Source organism: Thermobia domestica, chromosome 6, assembly GCF_964235325.1.
Source record: "Thermobia domestica chromosome 6, izTheDome1.hap1.1, whole genome shotgun sequence".
Taxonomy (NCBI): domain Eukaryota; kingdom Metazoa; phylum Arthropoda; class Insecta; order Zygentoma; family Lepismatidae; genus Thermobia; species Thermobia domestica.
In genome coordinates this window covers 37,649,402-37,669,935 of record NC_137459.1, presented here as the reverse complement: position 1 = coordinate 37,669,935, position 20,534 = coordinate 37,649,402, and the positions used below count along the sequence as shown (strand labels likewise).

General features: G+C 36.6%; 1 protein-coding gene and 1 long non-coding RNA gene across 10 annotated transcripts in view; one reads left to right on the top strand and one right to left on the bottom strand.

The window, feature by feature from the left end:
• Cadps (calcium-dependent secretion activator 1) overlaps nt 1–20,534 on the bottom strand; it is a 794,056-nt gene that overhangs the window by 268,178 nt on the left and 505,344 nt on the right. For all 8 annotated transcript variants that reach the window (XM_081761521.1, XM_081761520.1, XM_081761523.1 and 5 more), the window contains exon 6: nt 15,175–15,350. In XM_081761521.1, coding sequence (XP_081617647.1) covers nt 15,175–15,350 — 176 coding nt within the window. The remainder of the gene's footprint in view (nt 1–15,174; nt 15,351–20,534) is intronic.
• The window catches only part of LOC145687944 (uncharacterized), an 88,038-nt gene that overhangs the window by 41,792 nt on the left and 25,712 nt on the right, over nt 1–20,534 (top strand). The window lies entirely within an intron of this gene.

Genomic DNA, 20,534 nt, shown 5'->3' with positions numbered 1-20,534 from the left:
ACTTTGTCGTAATAAAACGTATAAGATCTTTCTATGTATAAAAGAATAAAGTCTTCCAACAAATCTTGTCCAAGCGGTTAACGCAACAGATTTTTGATCACTTTCATAATCGAGAAAATTCTTTCACATGATACTTGCGTACACGATAGAGTTAGAACATACTTATACGCTTTATACAACGATGGATATAATGAACCATAAATATTTAATTCGTGAAGGAGGTGCAGTGCACAAACTAGACACACTTTACACTGTCCTGCAGGTTTGCATTTCCATTCATCTTCCTCCTCACTCTCAGTTTCATTATCTTCCTCTTCTTCATTTTCTGTATCTGTATCTGGATCTGGATCACAAACCCCGCAATGTTTTAGGGCCTGATTGTCTCATAGACGGAACCTTTTCAAGTCGATAAACGTGAAGAAGAATAAGGTCTGTTCATGAAAGTTTAACTTTACGTTTTTTTTTTACAAAACACAAGTTTGCGGAAGTTACCCTGCCATATTTTTGATTCTGGTAGGTTTAATTGAGCACATCTTTTTAAAATTGGTGAAGGGGGCCCACCTGTTTGGGGGCCCACCCTGCATTTGCAGGGTAGCAGGGTGGGCCAGTCCGCCCCTGGCAATATACATGTATTTTGCTTGCTCGCGACGTGTTTTCCCTATTTTTGGCGTCTCGTTTTCTTCGTTGAGGCGAACTTTTGTTATAATGAACTCTTAAATTCCTTACTCCATAAATTTAGTTCGTCAGTTATAAAGAGAAAAAAATACCACGGTATTTGCCGAGAAGTATTATAAATTTTGGCCGTTATACTGATACGAATGTGACCAAGAACCCATAGAAACGACACACAAAATGTAAAATAAGCAATGTTCTACTGTTGTTGCTTAGTTAATATTGATAAAATGACGTAATGATGAAGGTTTTTTTTATTTTTAATAATGACTCCTGCTTCGCGAAGAACTGGACTACTTCTCTGCAAGATAGACATCTTTCAGTTCAACGGTACACATCAAAGAAAAATAAAAGGTACGAGCCACTTCAGTAAACTTTCCCGCGCCAGTTCCTTAAACTGAATCACAGTGGTAGAGCGTTCACCTCCGGTGCTTGGGGTCCCTGGTTCGATCAAAGCTCGCGCCGTGTGGACTTTGTGGTGGACAAACACCGTGCTCGTGGGTTTTCCCGGGGTTCTCCCGTTTCCTCCCACTTTCCTCATTCCACCATTTCACTCATCTCTCATAATCACTGTCTCCTTTAGCCTAACCGGCATAATCGTGGGACGTAAAACTTACAAATTTCATTTTTTAAAACTGAATCATGTTGTGTTGCAGTTATTAATGAAACATTTTCGCTGTTTTTGAGAAAATGGTTCAAAAATAAACTCCACCCCAAAAGTAAACTACCGTTTGTGAATTTATTCGGAAGGAGTGATTTACGCAACATTATAGAGTTATTAATGAGAAACTTATTTATGAAATATGAACAAAATCGCCTGACGAGGGAACATTCCAATTTGGTGAATTCAATTGCTGAAAATGATTGCTACCATTCGGTTCAGCACCGAAAGAAACAGAGAAAAAAATGTGTTCAGTGGTAGACCGAATACAGGGTGGGAGATAAATGACGGTAAAGTGCGAAGATAGAACATAGAAATGTCTAGAAATGCCATGTTAATTTTCAAACGAGTAGAGGGATTGAGGTCAAATGTTGGATATGAGGGATGCATGTAGAGCTCCAATGAATAGGCGTAATGTGAATCATTGGAGACATCTGAAAAACCGCCATGTTGGAATTAGCGCAAGAAGAATATAGGGGAAAGGGATCGTGTGGCATATGGCTCTTGACGCACACGGTTTATTGAACTCAATAGTGGCCAATACAGTTTGAGACCGTTTCAAACTGTATTGGCCACTATTGATTTCAATAAACCGTATATGGTGTTTGCCCATCATAAATCACAAGTGGTGAGTTAGGGCCCGCGGTGGCTTAGTTGTAGAGCGTTCACCTCTGGTGCATGGGATCCTTGGTTCGATAACGGCTCGCGCGAAGTGAGCTTTGTGGTGGACAAACATCGTGTGCGTGGGTTTTCTCGGATTTCTCCCGTTTCCTCCCACTTTCTTGATTCCATCATTTCATTCATTTCTCATCACTACCGACTCCTTTAGCCTAGCCGGCATAACTGTGGGATGTAAAACTTAAAAATTTCATTTTCATTTCCAAGTGGCCAGAGCTGGGATTGAAACAATGACCCCACACAGAAGAGTGGAACGCTCTACTACTGACCACCTTAGACTCATAAGAAAATTCGAAGAGTATTATTTTTTTAAGGTAATACATTTGTTCTAATGCATTTTTGTATAATATACAAAGTATATGTTTTACATACTCACGTTATAATTCTTAATTTTCTTACATTTCTACATGCATACTCAGCCAACGAAAATGTAATAAGGATTTATTTAAAAACAATGTAATAAAAATTCGAACCCACGTTAAAATAAAATGAACATTTTTTTACAGATGCGTGACCTTACTAACGACACCACGAAGCCACTGCTATCAAATATCTGTATCTTTTGCACCTGTTGTCTTGGTGATCTCTCACCCTCTTCGGAATTATCTATCACCAGTATGCAGTTTCACCTTTATCTTCTTGTAATTTCTTATCATTGTTTCTACGTGTCGAGGTGGAAAGGCCAGATGGTCTACTTCTTTCATATACTATACATGTTAGTCTCTGTGACAGAACATAGTGAAAATGCATTTCCCTGTGAGCAGACCAGTGTGAATTGAGAAAGATCGAGTCTTAACTTTTTGCACCTAACTCTGATGGGACATGTAGGTTTTGTGATCAAAAAAATATTTAAGTTCCTACTCACAAATCAGTGTCTAAAATTTATATATATATATATATATATATATATATATATATATATATATATATATATATATATAAAAATCTTAGTGTTTCCACTTGATAGTTTTTCAAAGATTATTGAAGATGATGGAAGCAAGTGAGTGATTATGGAAGCTTTTATGGAATGAGAAGGAAAGATGAAAATGAAGGAATTTCGAGAACACACACTAACACTATTTTGTCCACCACGAACTCACATGATGTGGTATTGAACTCTATTAAAACCAGAGGTAGTACAAAATTTACTATTACTTCCGGTTTAAATATTAATCTCCAAAATGTAAAAAGATTAAGAGATATCAAAAGAAGGTCTCTCGGAATCAATCTAGCATCCTAAGGAAGCTTTCATTCCGACCTTTATTCCCATATGGCAACCATTAGTGGTGGAAATTTACGTTTTTTTCTTGTTTTAACATTGTCAAAATGGTTAAAAAATAACAGAGAGAAGCGATTTTCTAATATACAGTTAATATCGTAAGAATAAATTCCATCTTCGACTTTATTCTTCCAATAGCTGAATATACCCATTCTTCGCATGGGGGCTGTATTTGGAAGTCAACGTCTGTGGAAGAATCAACATTCATTTCAGCGACCGGGAAAACTATGAATTTGACACTAATATCGGTCATTTTGGGCTATTTTTTACATGTCTCGCTATCCCTTCCCCGATGACCCCGGCCCGCATACAATGGTAGCTGAAATTGCAAGTCGTCGCTAATGGAAGTGTCACCATTGATTTCAGCGACCGTGGAAACTATGAATTAGACACTAATATCGGTCATTTTCTACTACCTTTACATGTTCCGGTAAATGCCCCCTGAGACCCCCTGGTTCGAAATTAAAAAAAAAAAAAAACGCTTCGTCTTGATCTGGGCCTGGACCAAGGTTCCCGTGACCAAATTTTGGCAACTCTCGGTCCACTCGTCTGGTCCCCAGACCGCACACAGACAGACAAACACACAAACAAACTCTTTATTTTATTTATATTAGATTTAAACCGAAAGTGGCAAAATATTCTAGAATTTCCGATTTCAATATTGGTTTACATAGATTAGAAACCGTATAGTGCAGTGTGTAGTTTCTTTCTGATATGGATTCAGTGTCCCAAGAATAAGTTTTACCTCCACTTTTATTCCTCGATTGAATCCGGAAGTGGTGGAAATCCATGACTTCCAATTTTGAAAACTGATTACCATAGTGGAAAGCGATAATGAATAGCAAGAAGCAGTTTTCTTCTTCTTTAATATGGATTCAGTACAGGAAAAAAGTAGTTTCTATCTCCGACTTTTCTCCTCTATTACAACCTGAAATGGTGGAAATCTACAATTATTTCAGGTTTTAATATTGATTACCATAGAGCAAAAACGTTAATAGAAGTCGACAAAATAATTTTATATGGATTCAGTACAAGAAGAATATATTTCATTTTAACTATATATATCATTCTACTGAAACCAGAAGTTCTAAGAAATAGTAGAACTTTCGGATTCAAAATTGATTCTTATATCGTAATAATTGTAAGACATTGCAAGAAATTGTTTTTTATACGGACTCAGTATCAAGTGAACAGGTTTCATGGTTTCATATCTCAGTATTCCTATATTGCAGCCGGAAGTTGTACACTCATGTCCAAAATTATTGTCGCATGTCTATAAATATGTTGTTGTATGAATATAATTTGATACCGAATTCTCCCGGTATTTCTTAAAATGTTAGTATGTGTTTAACCGACAAAGACATGTATGTGGCAAATTTCGTGTCAAAAGAGCAGTAAATAAGAACAATAAAACGAAAACAAAACTTTCTTGTCCATTTAGCAACATTTTGTTTTATTCATTCTAATTTTCGTATTTATAATTCTTTTCCTATGAAATTTACCACAAATATACATTTCTCGATTATACAGATAGTATCAATATTAAAAGTACCCTGCAAAATCACTATCAAATTATATTCTTACAAGAAGACTGTTATAAATATGCGACAATCATTTTGGACATGAGTGATGTTTTAATACTGAATTTGCATAATTTGGAAGTTTACCATAGTTTCACTACTGTGAAACAAAACTCTCTTGTTATTATTTAAAATATTATCGATATAAACCTGAGTATTTCAATATGCCCTTAATGAAATTGATTGTACACCTGAGGTATATATAATTTTTCCCACCCGCAGACCGCGTCAGTCGCTGGCAGTTGGCCAACGAGTGAAGACGTTTAGTGAGTGCTCGTCGGATTTCAGTTTTTGTAAAATGACAGAAACGCTTCAGCAGCAATATTGCATCAAATTTGCCAAAAGCTTGGCAATACCCAAGCCGAAAACATTCAATCGGATCGGCACACTCACTTTTTAACGAGAATTTGTATATGAAGAGAGTGTCCGCGAAAATTGAATCAGGCTTTCATAGCCAAACACAACATTTCTGTGTGTCGTCAGGCTCCCTACACACCCGAAATGGCTCCCTGTGACTTTGGTTACTTCCCAAGCTAAAAGGGACCTGGTTTGAGTGAAAAGAAGACATCATGTGGAATGCGATGGCATGGTTACTCACCATTCAAAAAACTGCCTTCCAGAAGTGTTTCCAACAATGGCGGGAGCGCTGAGACAAGTGTGTGCATTACCAAGGAGACTACTTTGAAGGGAATTAGTATTTCGGATTTCCAAATCAATCAATGTATTTTTGCCAACCAAAAGTTCGATACTTTTTGAACACACCTCATATATACAGTAGGCTTAAAACTTTGTTTACACGGGATATTCGAAGTCGATCATGACTAGTCGATGATGACGGACGCTATATGAGGCATGGGCCTACATCCTACGTGTAATCCGAATCACACGAGCTGACACCAAGAATCGAATCCGGGTCGTACATTAATTATTTTGCCAGAAGGCAGCTCTGTGTCGACATACGTAGAATGTATATATGCCAGTACGTCAAGTATATTAATTGTAGAATATGTGGTGTGCAAAAATTGGTGACACCTACTTGCGACATTACAAAAAGCATAGTCGCATCGAACTTATTTGTATAAAATAAACTGAAATTAGCATTTTCTTTGCAACTTATGACTTGTGTATCAGTGCAATACCTATTTTTCTTAAAAATAGTTAAGAAATAACAGGATAGTATTGTAATTTCTTTGTGTATTTTTCTAGAGGACTCTAAATATTACTACTTAGTAAACTAATTAATGTTGTTGATATGGTCATCATTCTTGCTTAGTTCGCCACCTAAGCCGAGGAAATCATACTTCAATTGGACCTATTCTTTCAGAATAAGAAACATTGACAACAAAATCTGTTTCACTAAGTGGCATTTTCTAAATACTAAATGGGGGTTACGGTGGCTCAGTGGTATAACGCGTACCTCTGGTGCGTGGAATCCCTGGATCAATCTCCGGCCAAGTAAGTTTGTGGTGGACAACACCGTGTCCGTGGGTTTTATCGGGCACTCACGATTTCTCCCACATTATCATTCCACTGGTCCTTCCAATATCATTTACTTGCCTTAATTATCTATCTCGCTTAGCCTATAAGTGCATACTTGTGGCATGTTAAACTGAAAGATCTATTTTTTTTCTAAATATTAAATAATTAAGTAGTGGAATTTTAGAATTACTTTTACTTTGGCAATATTTTGAAAATTGTGAGTCGCCACCAATGAACATTCACTAAACCATAAAAAATATTTTTGACAAAGTTGGACAGCATAAAAAGGCAGGAAAATATCCCCTCACCAAGCATCCGTTGTCTTGTCCGAGTATTATTTACTTCAGAGAGCTGGAAATTTGCCACACTTTAAATTTTTCGTTATAGACTATTTTTTATCTCGAATTATTTTTTCTCGTCTCGAAATTCCTTGACGAAAATTCTAAATATCCATGTTTTAACATCCTCCGTTATCGGCGAAACGAACGCGCCATTAGTACTTAAAGGAGTATCCCTATACCTCAACTTCCTTTTTACAGTTCGTTTCGCCGATAACGGATCACGGTAGAACATACATATTTAGATAGAGCGCATACTAGTTCCTTTGTAATTCCTTAAACCACTTGGGATTGGTCCTGTAGTTTCTAAGGCAGAGTGTTTCGAAACGTGAGTTTTCGGCGGCTCATAACTCTAAAAGGATTCGTTTTTCGTCCCATGTTTATTAGAACTTTTTTCTTTCATTTCATATAAGGAATCACCTCCCAAAGTTTGTCGGTGGAGTTACCTACCACCCTGTATATATATATATATATATATATATATATATATATATATATATATATATATATATATATATATATATAGCAGAGACGCAAGACGAGAAAGTATATTTACAAGACGAGACAACTTCCCTAAAATTAAATATGTAAATGCACAATGTTTTTACGAAGCAGAAATTTTGTACTGATCTGTAAAATATTAGGGAGAGACCCAGTGCGTTCGGCGTATTCTAGAGGAACAAGGATAAATTTGAGGACATTTTTTCTATTCCCTCTGCCTGAGGAGTTCGTACGCTGACAAAACGAAGGTAAATCCAGTACTAGTTTACTCTTTAAGTATCGCTTCATTTGGTAAAGAGCAATCTTTCTTCAGCTGGTTGGAAACAACCATTTAGTTAAAGGCAGTATTTCGTAAGAGAATTGAACAGTACATTACTACAACTCTGAACGGACGCAAGCGGTGTAGCTCTTGATACGAAGTGGACTGAACTAACTAAAGCCGCAATCTATTTGCCTAACTTCTAATGCCAGAGAAAAGCTCTGCTTCTACTCTAAACTCAATATTGATCCAGAAGCTAATCGAGTGTTGGCGCATTTATATCACGACGTTAACGACGGGAAGTTGGAAAAAGGCCAACCTCTTAGTGTCTATGCCAAGTCAAACTTGTCTATATTATCCCTTGCCTCATGTAATTAGGAGAAACGAACAAGATCTTAGTGCATAACAACCTGGTTCACAAACACGAAATCCTCGATGCGTAATTATTCACTTTTCTGTAGAATTGTACTGCAGGTATAATTTTAAATAGCATGTACAGACCAAATAAAACAGTTATATCCTCTAAGAGTGGTCATAAATAATGTTTCTAATTAATTCAGATCTGTACAATATGAATATTATAACATTCGTATTATGATATACTTTGTTTATTGGCGTGATAACTATTCATTATTCAGCAGACTATGTTATGATACTGTTCAATAGGCTCAATGAGCATCTAAACGGCGTGACAAACATCTTGGCATTTGAAGGCGGCGCTCCAAGTTCCCTTTAAACGCTGCTAGCAAATGAGAGACCAGCGATATTGCCATGTTTATTTTGTACACATCCACGTCTATCCTTTGACTCCTGATCGCGCTGTAGTTCGTCTGCTTAGCCATAACCACACCTCTTAGCATTCGGCAACATCGCGTCAGAGCTTGCGTTTTATTCGTTTTGCTGAAATGCCAAGATGTTTGTCACAGGCTTTAATAGGTTATGATGGGCAAACACGGAGGTTGTGTTGAGCAAATTCAAAGTTATATGTGGTGTTGAGATAAATCAGCAGGGCCTGCCCTAGGCAATTTGCCGCTCCGTGCACTGGCATTATTTCCCGCCCTGCCCCCTTTCTCCAGGAAGAATAAATCTTAAAAGCTACGATTTTAAATATGCTACCCCATCATAAACAAAGGAGAATGAAACAGTATTCGCAATCAGAAAGGTCTGAACACTACAAATACAATCTAGTTCTGTAAGATAAATAGACAGACCTGCAGAGGAAAGATGGTAATCCTTTTTATAGAATTCAATATCGAGCTTCAATATCAATATATCAGTTTGCAATTCCAGTGCAACTAGCTTTTTTACCTTTATTTCTTGAGTTTCCTTCTACATCTATAAAAATTTTCTTTTTTAAAAAAGTTGTTTCCATCTTCAATGATTAGGAACTTGTTTGTGACAAAGACAAGACTAGTTTTCATACCAAAACTGTAATAACTAAATAAATGGAACAGGTGTTCGCTACTGTTCGAGAATTTAGTTATTGTATTTGACAACAATCAAGCGATTCATGCTGGGATTTATTTGACCACTTGCTTTAGCACTGTCCATGTGACCTTAAACTAATGCGACCTAAACATGATTTATGAATGTAGTATTCAAATAGAGGGTCAGCTTAGTAAATTTAACTGCCATCATATGAAGTCTGTTTCCGATTTCCGCCCTTCGAAACTTGCCACCCCGTGCAAATATACGTGTTGCAATTATGGTAGAGCCAGCCGTATAAGTCAGTATATTGTAAAGTGCGTTCTCTTGCCTGGTTGATATGGGGTGGATTATGTTCTGTTAAGTACAGTTGTAATTTTGTGTATATTGCAGAACTAGATTTCAAGGTTTATATAGTTTATTTAATAAAGAATGAAGACAGTTAAAAATTTACATACTGTGATGAAATTTATCGGCAATTATGGCAATCGAATAGAAAGTATTGTTTGTTATATTAATAATGCTTGCAACTCAAGTATTTTTAACAGGATGAGAAGTTTGTAGCCTCACCATAAAGGGAAAAGGAAAGAATGACGACATTTAACACATATGAAGTAATATTTTTGTATGTGTCAATATACCATAAAAACAGAAATATCATTTATGGATCTGTTTTGTAAATTGCTGAAATAATAAAGATCGACACACTTAGCAAAATGAAGAATTACCAATCAAGACCTGATCTTGATCACCTGCACAAAAAGAATGACATTAAAGATCCTGGATAGCATACTCCAGCAGAAGTCACGGTTTGAATCAGCTAATCATACTAAAAGGCAAGAGCGAGAAGATGGGAGATGATGCCTCTCAGGACGATCACTCACAGCAACAACCAACCCACCTACCAGTGGTAGTGAAGAAAGAGCACATGATGACACTGAACGATAGACAATTGACTACTAAAATGTAGGGGAAATTCTGAAGATATTCCATGAGCGCATTCGTCACATTTTAAGTGACACTGTTGGTATTGATGAGGCGTTTCCAGGATAGGTTCCAACATTCTCGACTAGGATTGTTCAGTAGAAGAAACGAGGCAGATTTTATAGGACGAGTGCGAAACGAAACGATCCAATAGACAGATACACTTTTTCGAGACGAGACATTTCATTCGCAACACCTTTTAGAGACAAGACAAGCTCAACTTTTGTCTGGTACGCAACTGTATTGTCGACTGTTGATAAGAAGCTTCAACGATTGATATTTACATAACACAATCTAACGTACATTGTACATTGTATTTTGAGCATGATCCACATGGTGTGTGTGATTCGTAATTATATATTATACGTAGGATTACCATTTTCAGCGTGTAGAAGCAACAAACCATGTGTGGAAACTCTCTGTACTCGAAAAGAGTCAAAGGTTGTCCCAGGTACTAATTAGGTTTATGGCGTCCTGGTTTCTTGTTAATCAAATTATTTTTGAAAGAGTGACTGCTATTGGAAATTACTATGTTTCTCTTTTAGACAAACTGATGGGGATGAGTATGTAATGCTAAAGAAACTAGTTTAACTCTGTATTTATAGTACCTTGACTTATAAGTCTGCTGTGGTCATGATTCGAACTAATTCCTCACCACTTTATAAAAATACTTTGTACCTTAATCCTTCGCGGCCTATGGTAATATATTGTAAGGATCCGCATACGTACACATACACTACAAGGCACATGTTTATACTACAAACACGTGTTTTTACAATTAAAAATAAACATTGCCAGACGACATAAGGAGACCACGCACTCAGGAAGACACGAAGAGAACTCGAGGAGCAACGAAGACGACCGACTACCCCTCTCTAGGTCCTCCCTCCAAGAAGATGGCTATAAAAGAGAACCACAGAAATAGGAAATTATCAGGAATTGTCTCACCTACAAATACCTTTACTTTCTCCCGAGGCCGTCCTGGGCTACGGAGATTTCTTGTAATTCCTACTCCTGGGGCTGCCATGTGCTACGGAGTATAATCGTTTAAAACCATCTCCTGAGGCCGCTATGAGCGAAGGATATATAATTTAATACCAACCTCCCGGGGCTGTCATGAGGTATGGAGTTTAACCGATCCTGTCTGAGGCCGCTGTGGGCCAAGACAAATATTCTTTTCCCGAGGTCACATTGTGAGCCGAGGGGTTTCTATTTTACACTCTGGAAACACCCAAATATAGACTTGTAAAAGATGTACAAAAACTTCGTAAAAACTTTTATAAAATGTCGTTTTTACAATAAAAAGGTGAAGGGTTCAAATACCGAGTACGTTATTTTAGACTCTACCAACCAGAACATTGCAATACTATATCCTATGCTCTTATATGGGAGAGTGGGATTTAATATTAGCTGTTTTGAAGTCAGACCGAACAAACTGTTTTTTTTTTCCGTGCTGAGGATTTTATGGAAACACTAACTACTTGGTACTAACTACTGTAAGTAAGAAACATACTTCTCGTAACACTTAGTTTGTTGTGGCATAAGATTTGGTGTGAAATACACAAAACGCAAATGATTTCATGTTTAATCTGAAATCGGTGAAAACGTAGTTAATGCACTATGGTTTGAGACAGCTCAAATAATAATAGTATCACTGAGTCTAATTACTATTATTTGTTTTACTGTTTTATGAGGATATGAAATAATAAGCGCAAACCATTTCTATGTATATTATTTGTTTTTGGCAGCAACTCAGGTCAAATTGCCACTGTTTCCACAAGGCCGAACTTCCCACAGCCCGGAAATGTATTTACTTCGATTTGGATTCAGACAGTTTATATATTCAATTGCCGAAATCGACTTCTGTCACTGTCAATGAGTTTCATGAAATGTTTCTTTCAGTCTACTTCCGAGGTAAATCTTAATTATCACATAATTTTGGTGTATATTACGTCCGGAAAAGCCTTATACTGTGTTCAGTTTTCCAAACAACACTAGCTTACATTTTATTGTTATTATCTCGTAGCAAGCTTGGGTTTACAGGATCCTTTCTAGTGACATTTCTTCTCGTAAAAAAATCCTACTCATTCTGGAATTTACATGTTGCGATGAGGGGAAACACACACCTAAAACATGAACTGCTACTGGAAAACACTTCAGTTTCTGTTTAAAGGTGTGCTTTGAGAAGCAGACAAATGTTTAAAAACGCTAAGACAGAACACGTGAACAGAGGGCAACACCAAGCATCGTTACTTACGTAAGGTTGTCAAATCTTTAAGATCATCAACCGGGTTTGTAGACGCCATATTAAAATAAGTAGAACTTTTGTTCTGTCGTTCCTCATTCGTATAAGGAAATAAATGTCAATAATTATTATTCTTTTTCTTAGTATTAATTGGGAAGGGACGTGATTTTGTGACTACATTACAGAGCCGCCTGTAATTGTGATGCTGAATATTCTTTGCAGAAAGAATATATTTCAGTAAATCAGAATCCCTGTTCTTGAAAATATTTTGCAGACGGGATAGAAATTCTAGCGTGTTAATTATATATTAGAGATTTCTGTGTGTGAAGTCCATCAGCATGAGACTAGATTTGTCAGGCAGAATTTACTCTTACGAAAGTACATTTCTTGTTGATCTTAATTGCCTCCTTTTAGAATACACTCTACTTAAATTAAATTAGTTTTGTTTCCTTAATTTCTGAACAGGATCTTAAAGTAAGTGCCTTTTTGCTGCATCAATCGAGGCAAAGAAAACTGAAATAAGAATTCTATTGCAAAATTAGTCCAGATGTGGTGAATATCTAAAAAGAGAGAATCTTGAAAAAAAAAATCAACTTCTGAAGCTAACGTAGTAAAAAAAAAAAAGATAACGAAAAAGAGCTCAAAAGCGAGCAAAAACCTTTAAAAGCATCTGGTTGTGAAAAAAAAGACAAGATGAGCTTTAATGAAAGAGAGAAATCGGTGGAAGGGGAGAAAGATTTCACTAAAAAACCAAACGGATAAGAAGACAATGTCTTCAGTTCTTACAGACGGGAGCAGCAAAGAGAAACAAGAAATTGGATGCAACATCTTATATTTGGTAAGCATTATAAGATGCAAGAATGAATTTCGTTCGTCCTTACTTGTTGACGGGAACGACTAGAGTAACAGAATGAGATGCACAGTGCTAAGATTCTAATTCCACTATAAACTTCTCCCCGTAGGTTTTATTGTGTAACTCCCACAACAATAACAACTTGGGATGACTTGAAACCAAAGGATTCAAAATTTACCAACAAAGTACTTGTTTAAAGAGCTGAGGAAACTGCATTGTATATTGAAATGGAAGACCTGAATTTCCCTAGAAGCAAACCAAGTATAAAGCTCAAGTTTAATAACATTCTTAATTAAATCAACGCATCTTTTTGAGTATTTGGAGAACTGATCGCTTGCTACAAAGTGAAGTGTTCCTTTTATATATATATATATATATATATATAACTCTATGACCTATGGAACCCGGAGGTTCAATGCCACGTTCACAAAAGCTCTCCACTGACTTCTATCCTTAGCTAATTGCATCCAGTTTCTATTTGGTATTCCAATCTCTGCGAGATCCATCTTAATATTGTCTTCCCATCTGCGCCTAGGTCTTCCTAATGATCGTTTTCCGATGGGTCTTCCAGTCAAGACTTTGAAAGCGTTTCTACTTTCTTCCATTCTAGCTACATGACCTGCCCACCTAAGCCTCCTAGACTTGACGACCCTAACAATGTTGGGTAGACCATATAAATTATGTAGTCCCTCGTTATGAAGTTTCCACCATTCACCATTCTCGATCCTCTTGGGTCCGAATATTCTTCTCAGGATCCTGTCCTCAAATACTTTCAGTTTATGTTTTTCCCTCAGAGTAAGCGACCATGTTTCGCAACCATTTAGAACAACAGGCATGATTATCGTTTTATATATTTTAAGCTTCAAATTCTTCGACAGAATTCGCGACGACAAGAGATTTTGAACCGAATAGTAACACGAATTCCCTGCTTTTAGTCGACATTTAATTTCTTCGTGAATATTATTTTCGTCTGTTAATATTGATCCTAAATATTTGAAAGTATCCACTTTATCAAAAGTATTATTTAATATCTTAACGCCTTCACAATTTGCCGTATTACGGTCCCGACGCACTTCCATGTATTTAGTTTTCTCTGCATTTACTTCTAAACCCATGTCCCTGCAAGCGTTTAATAATATCTCTGCATTTCTTTCTATTGTTCTCCTATCATCCCCTATTAAATTTACATCATCAGCATATGCCATAACCTGGTGAATACCGTTCAACTCTAGGCCCTGGTTGCTATCTTTGATTTTCCTTATGGCGTATTCCAGCACAAAGTTAAATAATAATGGCGATAACGCATCTCCTTGCTTCAGGCCATTTTCGACGTGAAAGCTCGCGGACAAAAAACTTCCTACCCGGACTTTTCTTTGGGATTCATTTAAACATATCTTAATTAATCTAATTAGCTTTCTCGGCATTCCAAGTTCTGTAAGAACGTTGCATAATGTTTCTCTCCTAACCGAGTCGCACGCCTTTCTAAAATCAATAAATAATTGATGTACCGGGGTATTCCCACTTTTTTTTTCGAGTATTTGGCGAATGGTAAATATTTGGTCGATAGTTGATCGATTTCGTCTAAATCCGCACTGATAATCTCCAATAATTTCATCTGCGTATGGGGTCAATCTTGCTAATAGAATATTTGAATATATATATATATATATACATTTCTGTTAGTGCGCTGACTAGTTGACCAGTTGAAACTCGACAACACGAAAGCTACTTGAATGGTTAATTCAAGTAATTTCGTTACTCTGGTGCAAACAAAAGTGAACAAGTAAAAAACAATTATCTCGAAACGTAGGCTCATTTAAGTTTTCAGCATTTTATTTATGAGTTTTAAGTAGCTTTAGGTTATGTCAATTTTGTTAGCATGGTTGATTTGGAGTTTAGTGTCTCGTTTAGAACCTAGTCTATATGAGACGTGGACTTACAGCGTAACGTGGGATTCGAACGACAGGAGTTCCCATCAAGAATCAAATCAGCATATCCAGCTCCGGAGGCGCGTAAGCTAACCATACAGGAACTGAGGGCTGGAGCTGACATTACTAAAACTCAGAAGTCCTTCCTGTTTGGAGGTTGATATTATGATGGTTAGCTATAGCAATACTATAAACGCGGTGCTCTAGTGTTTTCGATAATAATACTGAATAAACACACTTACTTGCTCTGCACAGGAATGCTAATCTAGAGAACAAAGGAAGAATTGCTTACCTGACTCGTTTCTCAATGTTATTCCTGAAGACCTCACGGAAGTCATGCTGAGAACACGCTCCTGACTGAACCATTTTCAACACCCGTTCAGATTTGAGGAACACATCGAAGTAACTTTGAACTGCGTTCTGGAAGGCCTCGTCTGCCATTATTTGCGTGTCACCCTTGAGGAAGCTCTAGAACATAAAAAGAAAGAACATATCATATTACGGTAACAAGGCTATTATAAAAAAATAGAAGTACCGTAAAATGGGTGTTTCTTCGGACAAACTGTGTACCGGAGATCAAATATCCAATATTTTTTAGTAACATTATAGTAATTAATGTAACATTTAGTAATTTAATGACAACAATGTTTAAAAGGCTCATTTGTTTCCAATGCGTTTGCACACATTAGAGTTTGCTAGACATTGTTACCAGTAAGTAACAGAAATATATTTTGATGTCCGATATTACCCCAATTGATGGTTAGGATTAGGATTTACATTTATGTGCTGTCGACATTATCCCGCCTGTCACATTTGGAGGGATGATGTCCCTCGGCGAGCACACTATTCAGGGAAAGGGAAGAAAGAAAGGATTATTGAAGGAAGGAAGCGGCCTGGGACCTATAAGGTAGGTATCATACCGGCATTTGCCTGGTGTGAATGAGGAAAACCCAGAAAAACCTCATTCATGGCGGCTGGCCTGCAAAAGCGTCATACACTTTTTCGACTGACTTTTTCCATCGGGAATCGAACCCGGGACCGCTCGTACCCAAGGTGAGAGCGTTAGCGACTATGCTACGTGGGGCACACCAATTGACGGTATTTTGAAAATGATTAAATGACAATTTTGTTCAAAGTGCAATAAAAATATTTTTTCTGCTAATTGACCTGCCAAAAATGTGACGATGATAAAATTGTTGGCTAGATGCATTTGAAAAAATCGTGGAAAGCCCACAAGAAAATTAGCTCAATTAATACAAAAATAACTGCCCCGTAATTTTATTGATTTTACACATTACCAACAATACCATACGTGAAAAATATTTTTAGAAAACTTTTTAGCGTGCTTTAAAAAACACAACAACAACAAATGTCTCACTGGGTTTTAAATTTTATTTTCACTACTTTTAAGTCATTATTAATTAATTAGTCTAAAACCCAATCAAAACGTATAATTACCCAAGACATTCTTCAGAATTAAAGGATAAAATGAAGTAAGCGAAAAGCTAAACTGCCAGTGACATCTTGCATTGAAGACAATGATTATATACGCAACAAGCATTCTAACACTTACTCCTAAACACAGTTTTAGGTTTGCGACTTTATTTTACTTGAAAAATGTAAGTTTGAAGTAACGTACAAAAATCTCGAAGGAAATCGGTACAATATTATATTTACATTAAAATAAGCTCTATGCAAAATTTAAAAGAAAATTTGGCCGGTAGAATTGGGTGAAAATTGATTGCACAATTCGTTCCTAGCAGAGAAAAGTAAAATAGCATTCCGTAATAAAATGAATATCTTCAATACCTGAGGCCCCGTTCAATAACGGTTTGTGTCAACGGAACGCATAATCTGCGTATTAGTTTGCGATAATAGACATAGCAGTTGTAATTTATTTGCGCAAGTTTTGTGTTATGCTCTGCAATGTTTGTGAAGATTCTTACTGAATGATATCCTTTGTCTGTGCTTTGATGAATTTGGGTTTTTCCGTCATTCAGTGCTAGTAGAAAATACAAAACTCTGTTGAGAACCCGAGTATCCCGCGCAGTAGGAGCGAACGCTAATCATATAGGCTCGAAGAAGTTTGTTTGGCATTTAAGAGCCTGACATACTAAAAATAATACAACATTTACCATTTTCCCTTTACTTTCATTAGTGAAATGAGATAACGAAATGCAACTTACCACGATCATAGATAATGTTATTCTACAGCAGAAAATATGAACCTGAAGACATTTTCAGTGTTGCCATCCATAGAAATTATAGTGTTGCCAGAATGACAATTTCTCCAAAATCTAAATTAAGCAGCGACTAGAGAACTAACTCAACTGCATTTGATTACGTACCATGTTGTTTTGGATTCCTGTGAACTACTTTTTAAATAACATTTTTATTTAATTTTAATAACTGTATGTTAAAAACTATTTTGTTTATTACAACTAAGTACAACTATTATTTAAAAAAGTAGTTCACAGGATTCCAAGACAACATGATACGTAATCAAATGCAGTTGAGTTCGTTCCTATAGTCGTTGAATTTATCTTGATTTTGGGGGAAAATGTTATTCTGGCAGCACTGTAATTTTTATGAATGGAAGCACTGAAAATTCTTCAGGTTCATATTTTCTGTTATAGAATAACTGTTGTCTATAATTGTGATAAGTTGCATTTCATTATCTCCTTTCACGTATGAAAAACAAGGAAAAGAAAAATTGTAAATTTTGTATTATTTTTAGTATGTCAGTCTCTTAATTTACAGTCCTAGGTGTAGTCGGATTTTATGCGTCTGCATGTCATATTCTTGACGATTATTCGAAACGATGAAAATGTGTTCAGATTTGTATTTAATGTGTAATTACGACATTTGTTTCGTAAGATAAATAAAAGAATCTGCGTTCTTTCCATTGCCTTCATATTGTGATGAGAATCTCGCATTTAGGGAAATTTATAAAAAGTAGGCAGTGTTAGATATCGATTTACAGATACCATACACAAAACTAACTAGCTACAATGAAAGATCAATCATATGGATTAGAGTTACAAATTCGCTGATGAATTATTAAAGATTTAGAAATGGACCACCATATGGATAGTCACTTCCTTGCTTTTGAAAGATGTTCAGTTGTGTGTATCAGTTTTGTCTCAAAAGACGATTTGCATAATGAAGTTTTTTCACTAATTACAGGAATGCAGGAGACTGCTTTAATGCCAGAAGAGTTACTATCTACACCAGTTTTTTTCTCTTTTTTTTTGCTACTGTAATAAGCTGAGTTGTTCTTCCTCCTCCTCAGCTGTCGAAAATAGGAAAGTCCAGCCAGGTGGCAACCTGCCAACCGTCAATAGATTCCAGTCAAGGTCGTAATATTGCGGTTATAAAGTGAAAGATTTCACGAAGCTCTCGCCCATTATGAGGCTGTCTTCTGCAATATAATACTGCTAGCTGATACTGCCCCTCCTTCCAAAATGGGGTGAGGGAACGTAACACAAAGGTGCATACATTTCTCTATTCACGTTTTCTTTTCATATTTATTTTTATGCAAAGGAATTGTAACAAAGTTAATTATTGTGTTAGGCCAGAAACACGCCATCATGAAAGCAGTGACAGAAACAATATATTTGGTAATAATTACTCATGTATCAGAGTATTGTCAAGTAGGAACTCGACTTTTTTGGATTGTGGTATACTAAGGATATATAGGGTATTCCAGATCAAATCGAACAGCCATTTTTATATCAGAACCTTTACAATCGAAGAAGCGAAGGACTTTCAACAGTAAAATTAGCCACGGCCTATATATTAAAGGTACTATCCTAGTATTCGCCTGGCGGAACTCCAGTAAACGATCTGAAAAACATACAGTTACGATGATCTCCCGTGAGACTGTAATCCAGGATACCCTGATTATGAGCCGAGAACTTAAATCACTCCTCACGTTCCCTACATGGAATATTCCAGACAGCCTCTGTATACCACAATTAGACAAATGCTTGTTTTGCATTTTAGTAATTATTGGCTACGTTGGAAGATACAGTTACGGGAATGTTAAATCTGCAACGACTATTTGGTCTTTACAAGAACGCAAGAAAAACGTTACCTGAAAGTGGGTTCATTTTTATCGGGTTACTATAGTATGAATACCCATCTGGTTCTGTTTGGAAGTGACCTTCGAGATATTGAAGGTATGCCATGTGTGAAGTTACTCTTTCAGTAGGTCCCATAGTTCTAGCAAAGTAGGCCTATGTGGAAGACTATCACCCGATGCAATAAACAGTTCCACAAATTTTCAATTGATCTGATATCTTTTAACTTTGGAAGCCAGATCAACTGTTACTGGGTGCCACAAGATGTTTGAGCTCAGTAAGCACGAAAGTTGTAATTTTTAAAAATTAGAGTAATATGCGTAATGAAGATGGTGGAGAAATGGCAACACTTGATCACACATAAAATCTAAAGAAACATGTTGATCCATGTTCTCATTCACCTGTATGAGTGAGCCCAAAATTATGGCGCGAAATGGAAGTCCACGACAATGCAGAACTTCTTTCAGCTTTAACCACAAACTACAAGTGAAATATTTCACTGGTCTTTTGGTGCACTCAAAGCCTTGCATCATTGGAATACAGATGAAACTCAACTCTTCGAACTAGACTGAACTTCTCAGTCTGCTATTGTCCAGTGTCTGTGTTCCGAAGAACACTAAAGATATGAAGCTTTATGCGCTGCAGTGGTTAAAGAAATCCAGATACTCGAATCAAAATGTAGATTCATAAATATTCATTTGCAAATTTCTTGCTGAAATTTGTTAGGATGGGCCTTCATTCACGGATTGTTGCAATTCCTGTATGGTTTGAATACTGTTTTTCTTAACTAGGCGTGAAACGGGTTGGCGGTTTCCACAGGTTAGGATGTTTTTGCGGCCACAGTAGTGACGCCGCTTTCCTTTCTCACCGCACGTTAGACTATTCTCTCTATACACTCTGGACAATTAGCTGTGATAAGTCAACAAATTAGGTAATTTCCTTTATTGGGTATCCATAGACTCGCCCAAATGTAATGGCCCAATTTTGGCCATTCCTTCACATCTTTATTTTGACGCGTCTTTATAAGCTCCTTCCATATAACGAACTGAACTGACATATTTCATCCAGTTAGCAGCAATGGTTATGCATCAGAAGTAATGGGACATTTTATGACGCAATACCAGTAAAACGTCATCTATAGCAATTGAAAGATACCAACATCAGCTCTAGTGAAGTAGAATTGACTATATTATTATTGTTCTACGAGGTTACAGATATTGTAGATTCACAATGAATTTCTATTTAAGCGTAATTTGCCTGGTCTTAATAATTACTTGCATGCCCTCATTCCTTCAACTTTGGAAACCAAGGTAATGTCTTGTGCTATACTACTCACACACAATGGTGAAAAAGCTTTTAACAATATACATCAAGAAGGAATTCACGGATTTGCTCGAAAATTATCACATACGTAAGAAAAAATGATGGTAAGTGGTGTTGATCCCAATATGGCGCTTTTAGAATATTCCAAGCATGTTACACAGGATGTGCAGAAACACACATTACTCAATTTAATAGAACAGTTACCATCTCAATTGGTCAAATATAGACGACTTATATAGTCGATTTT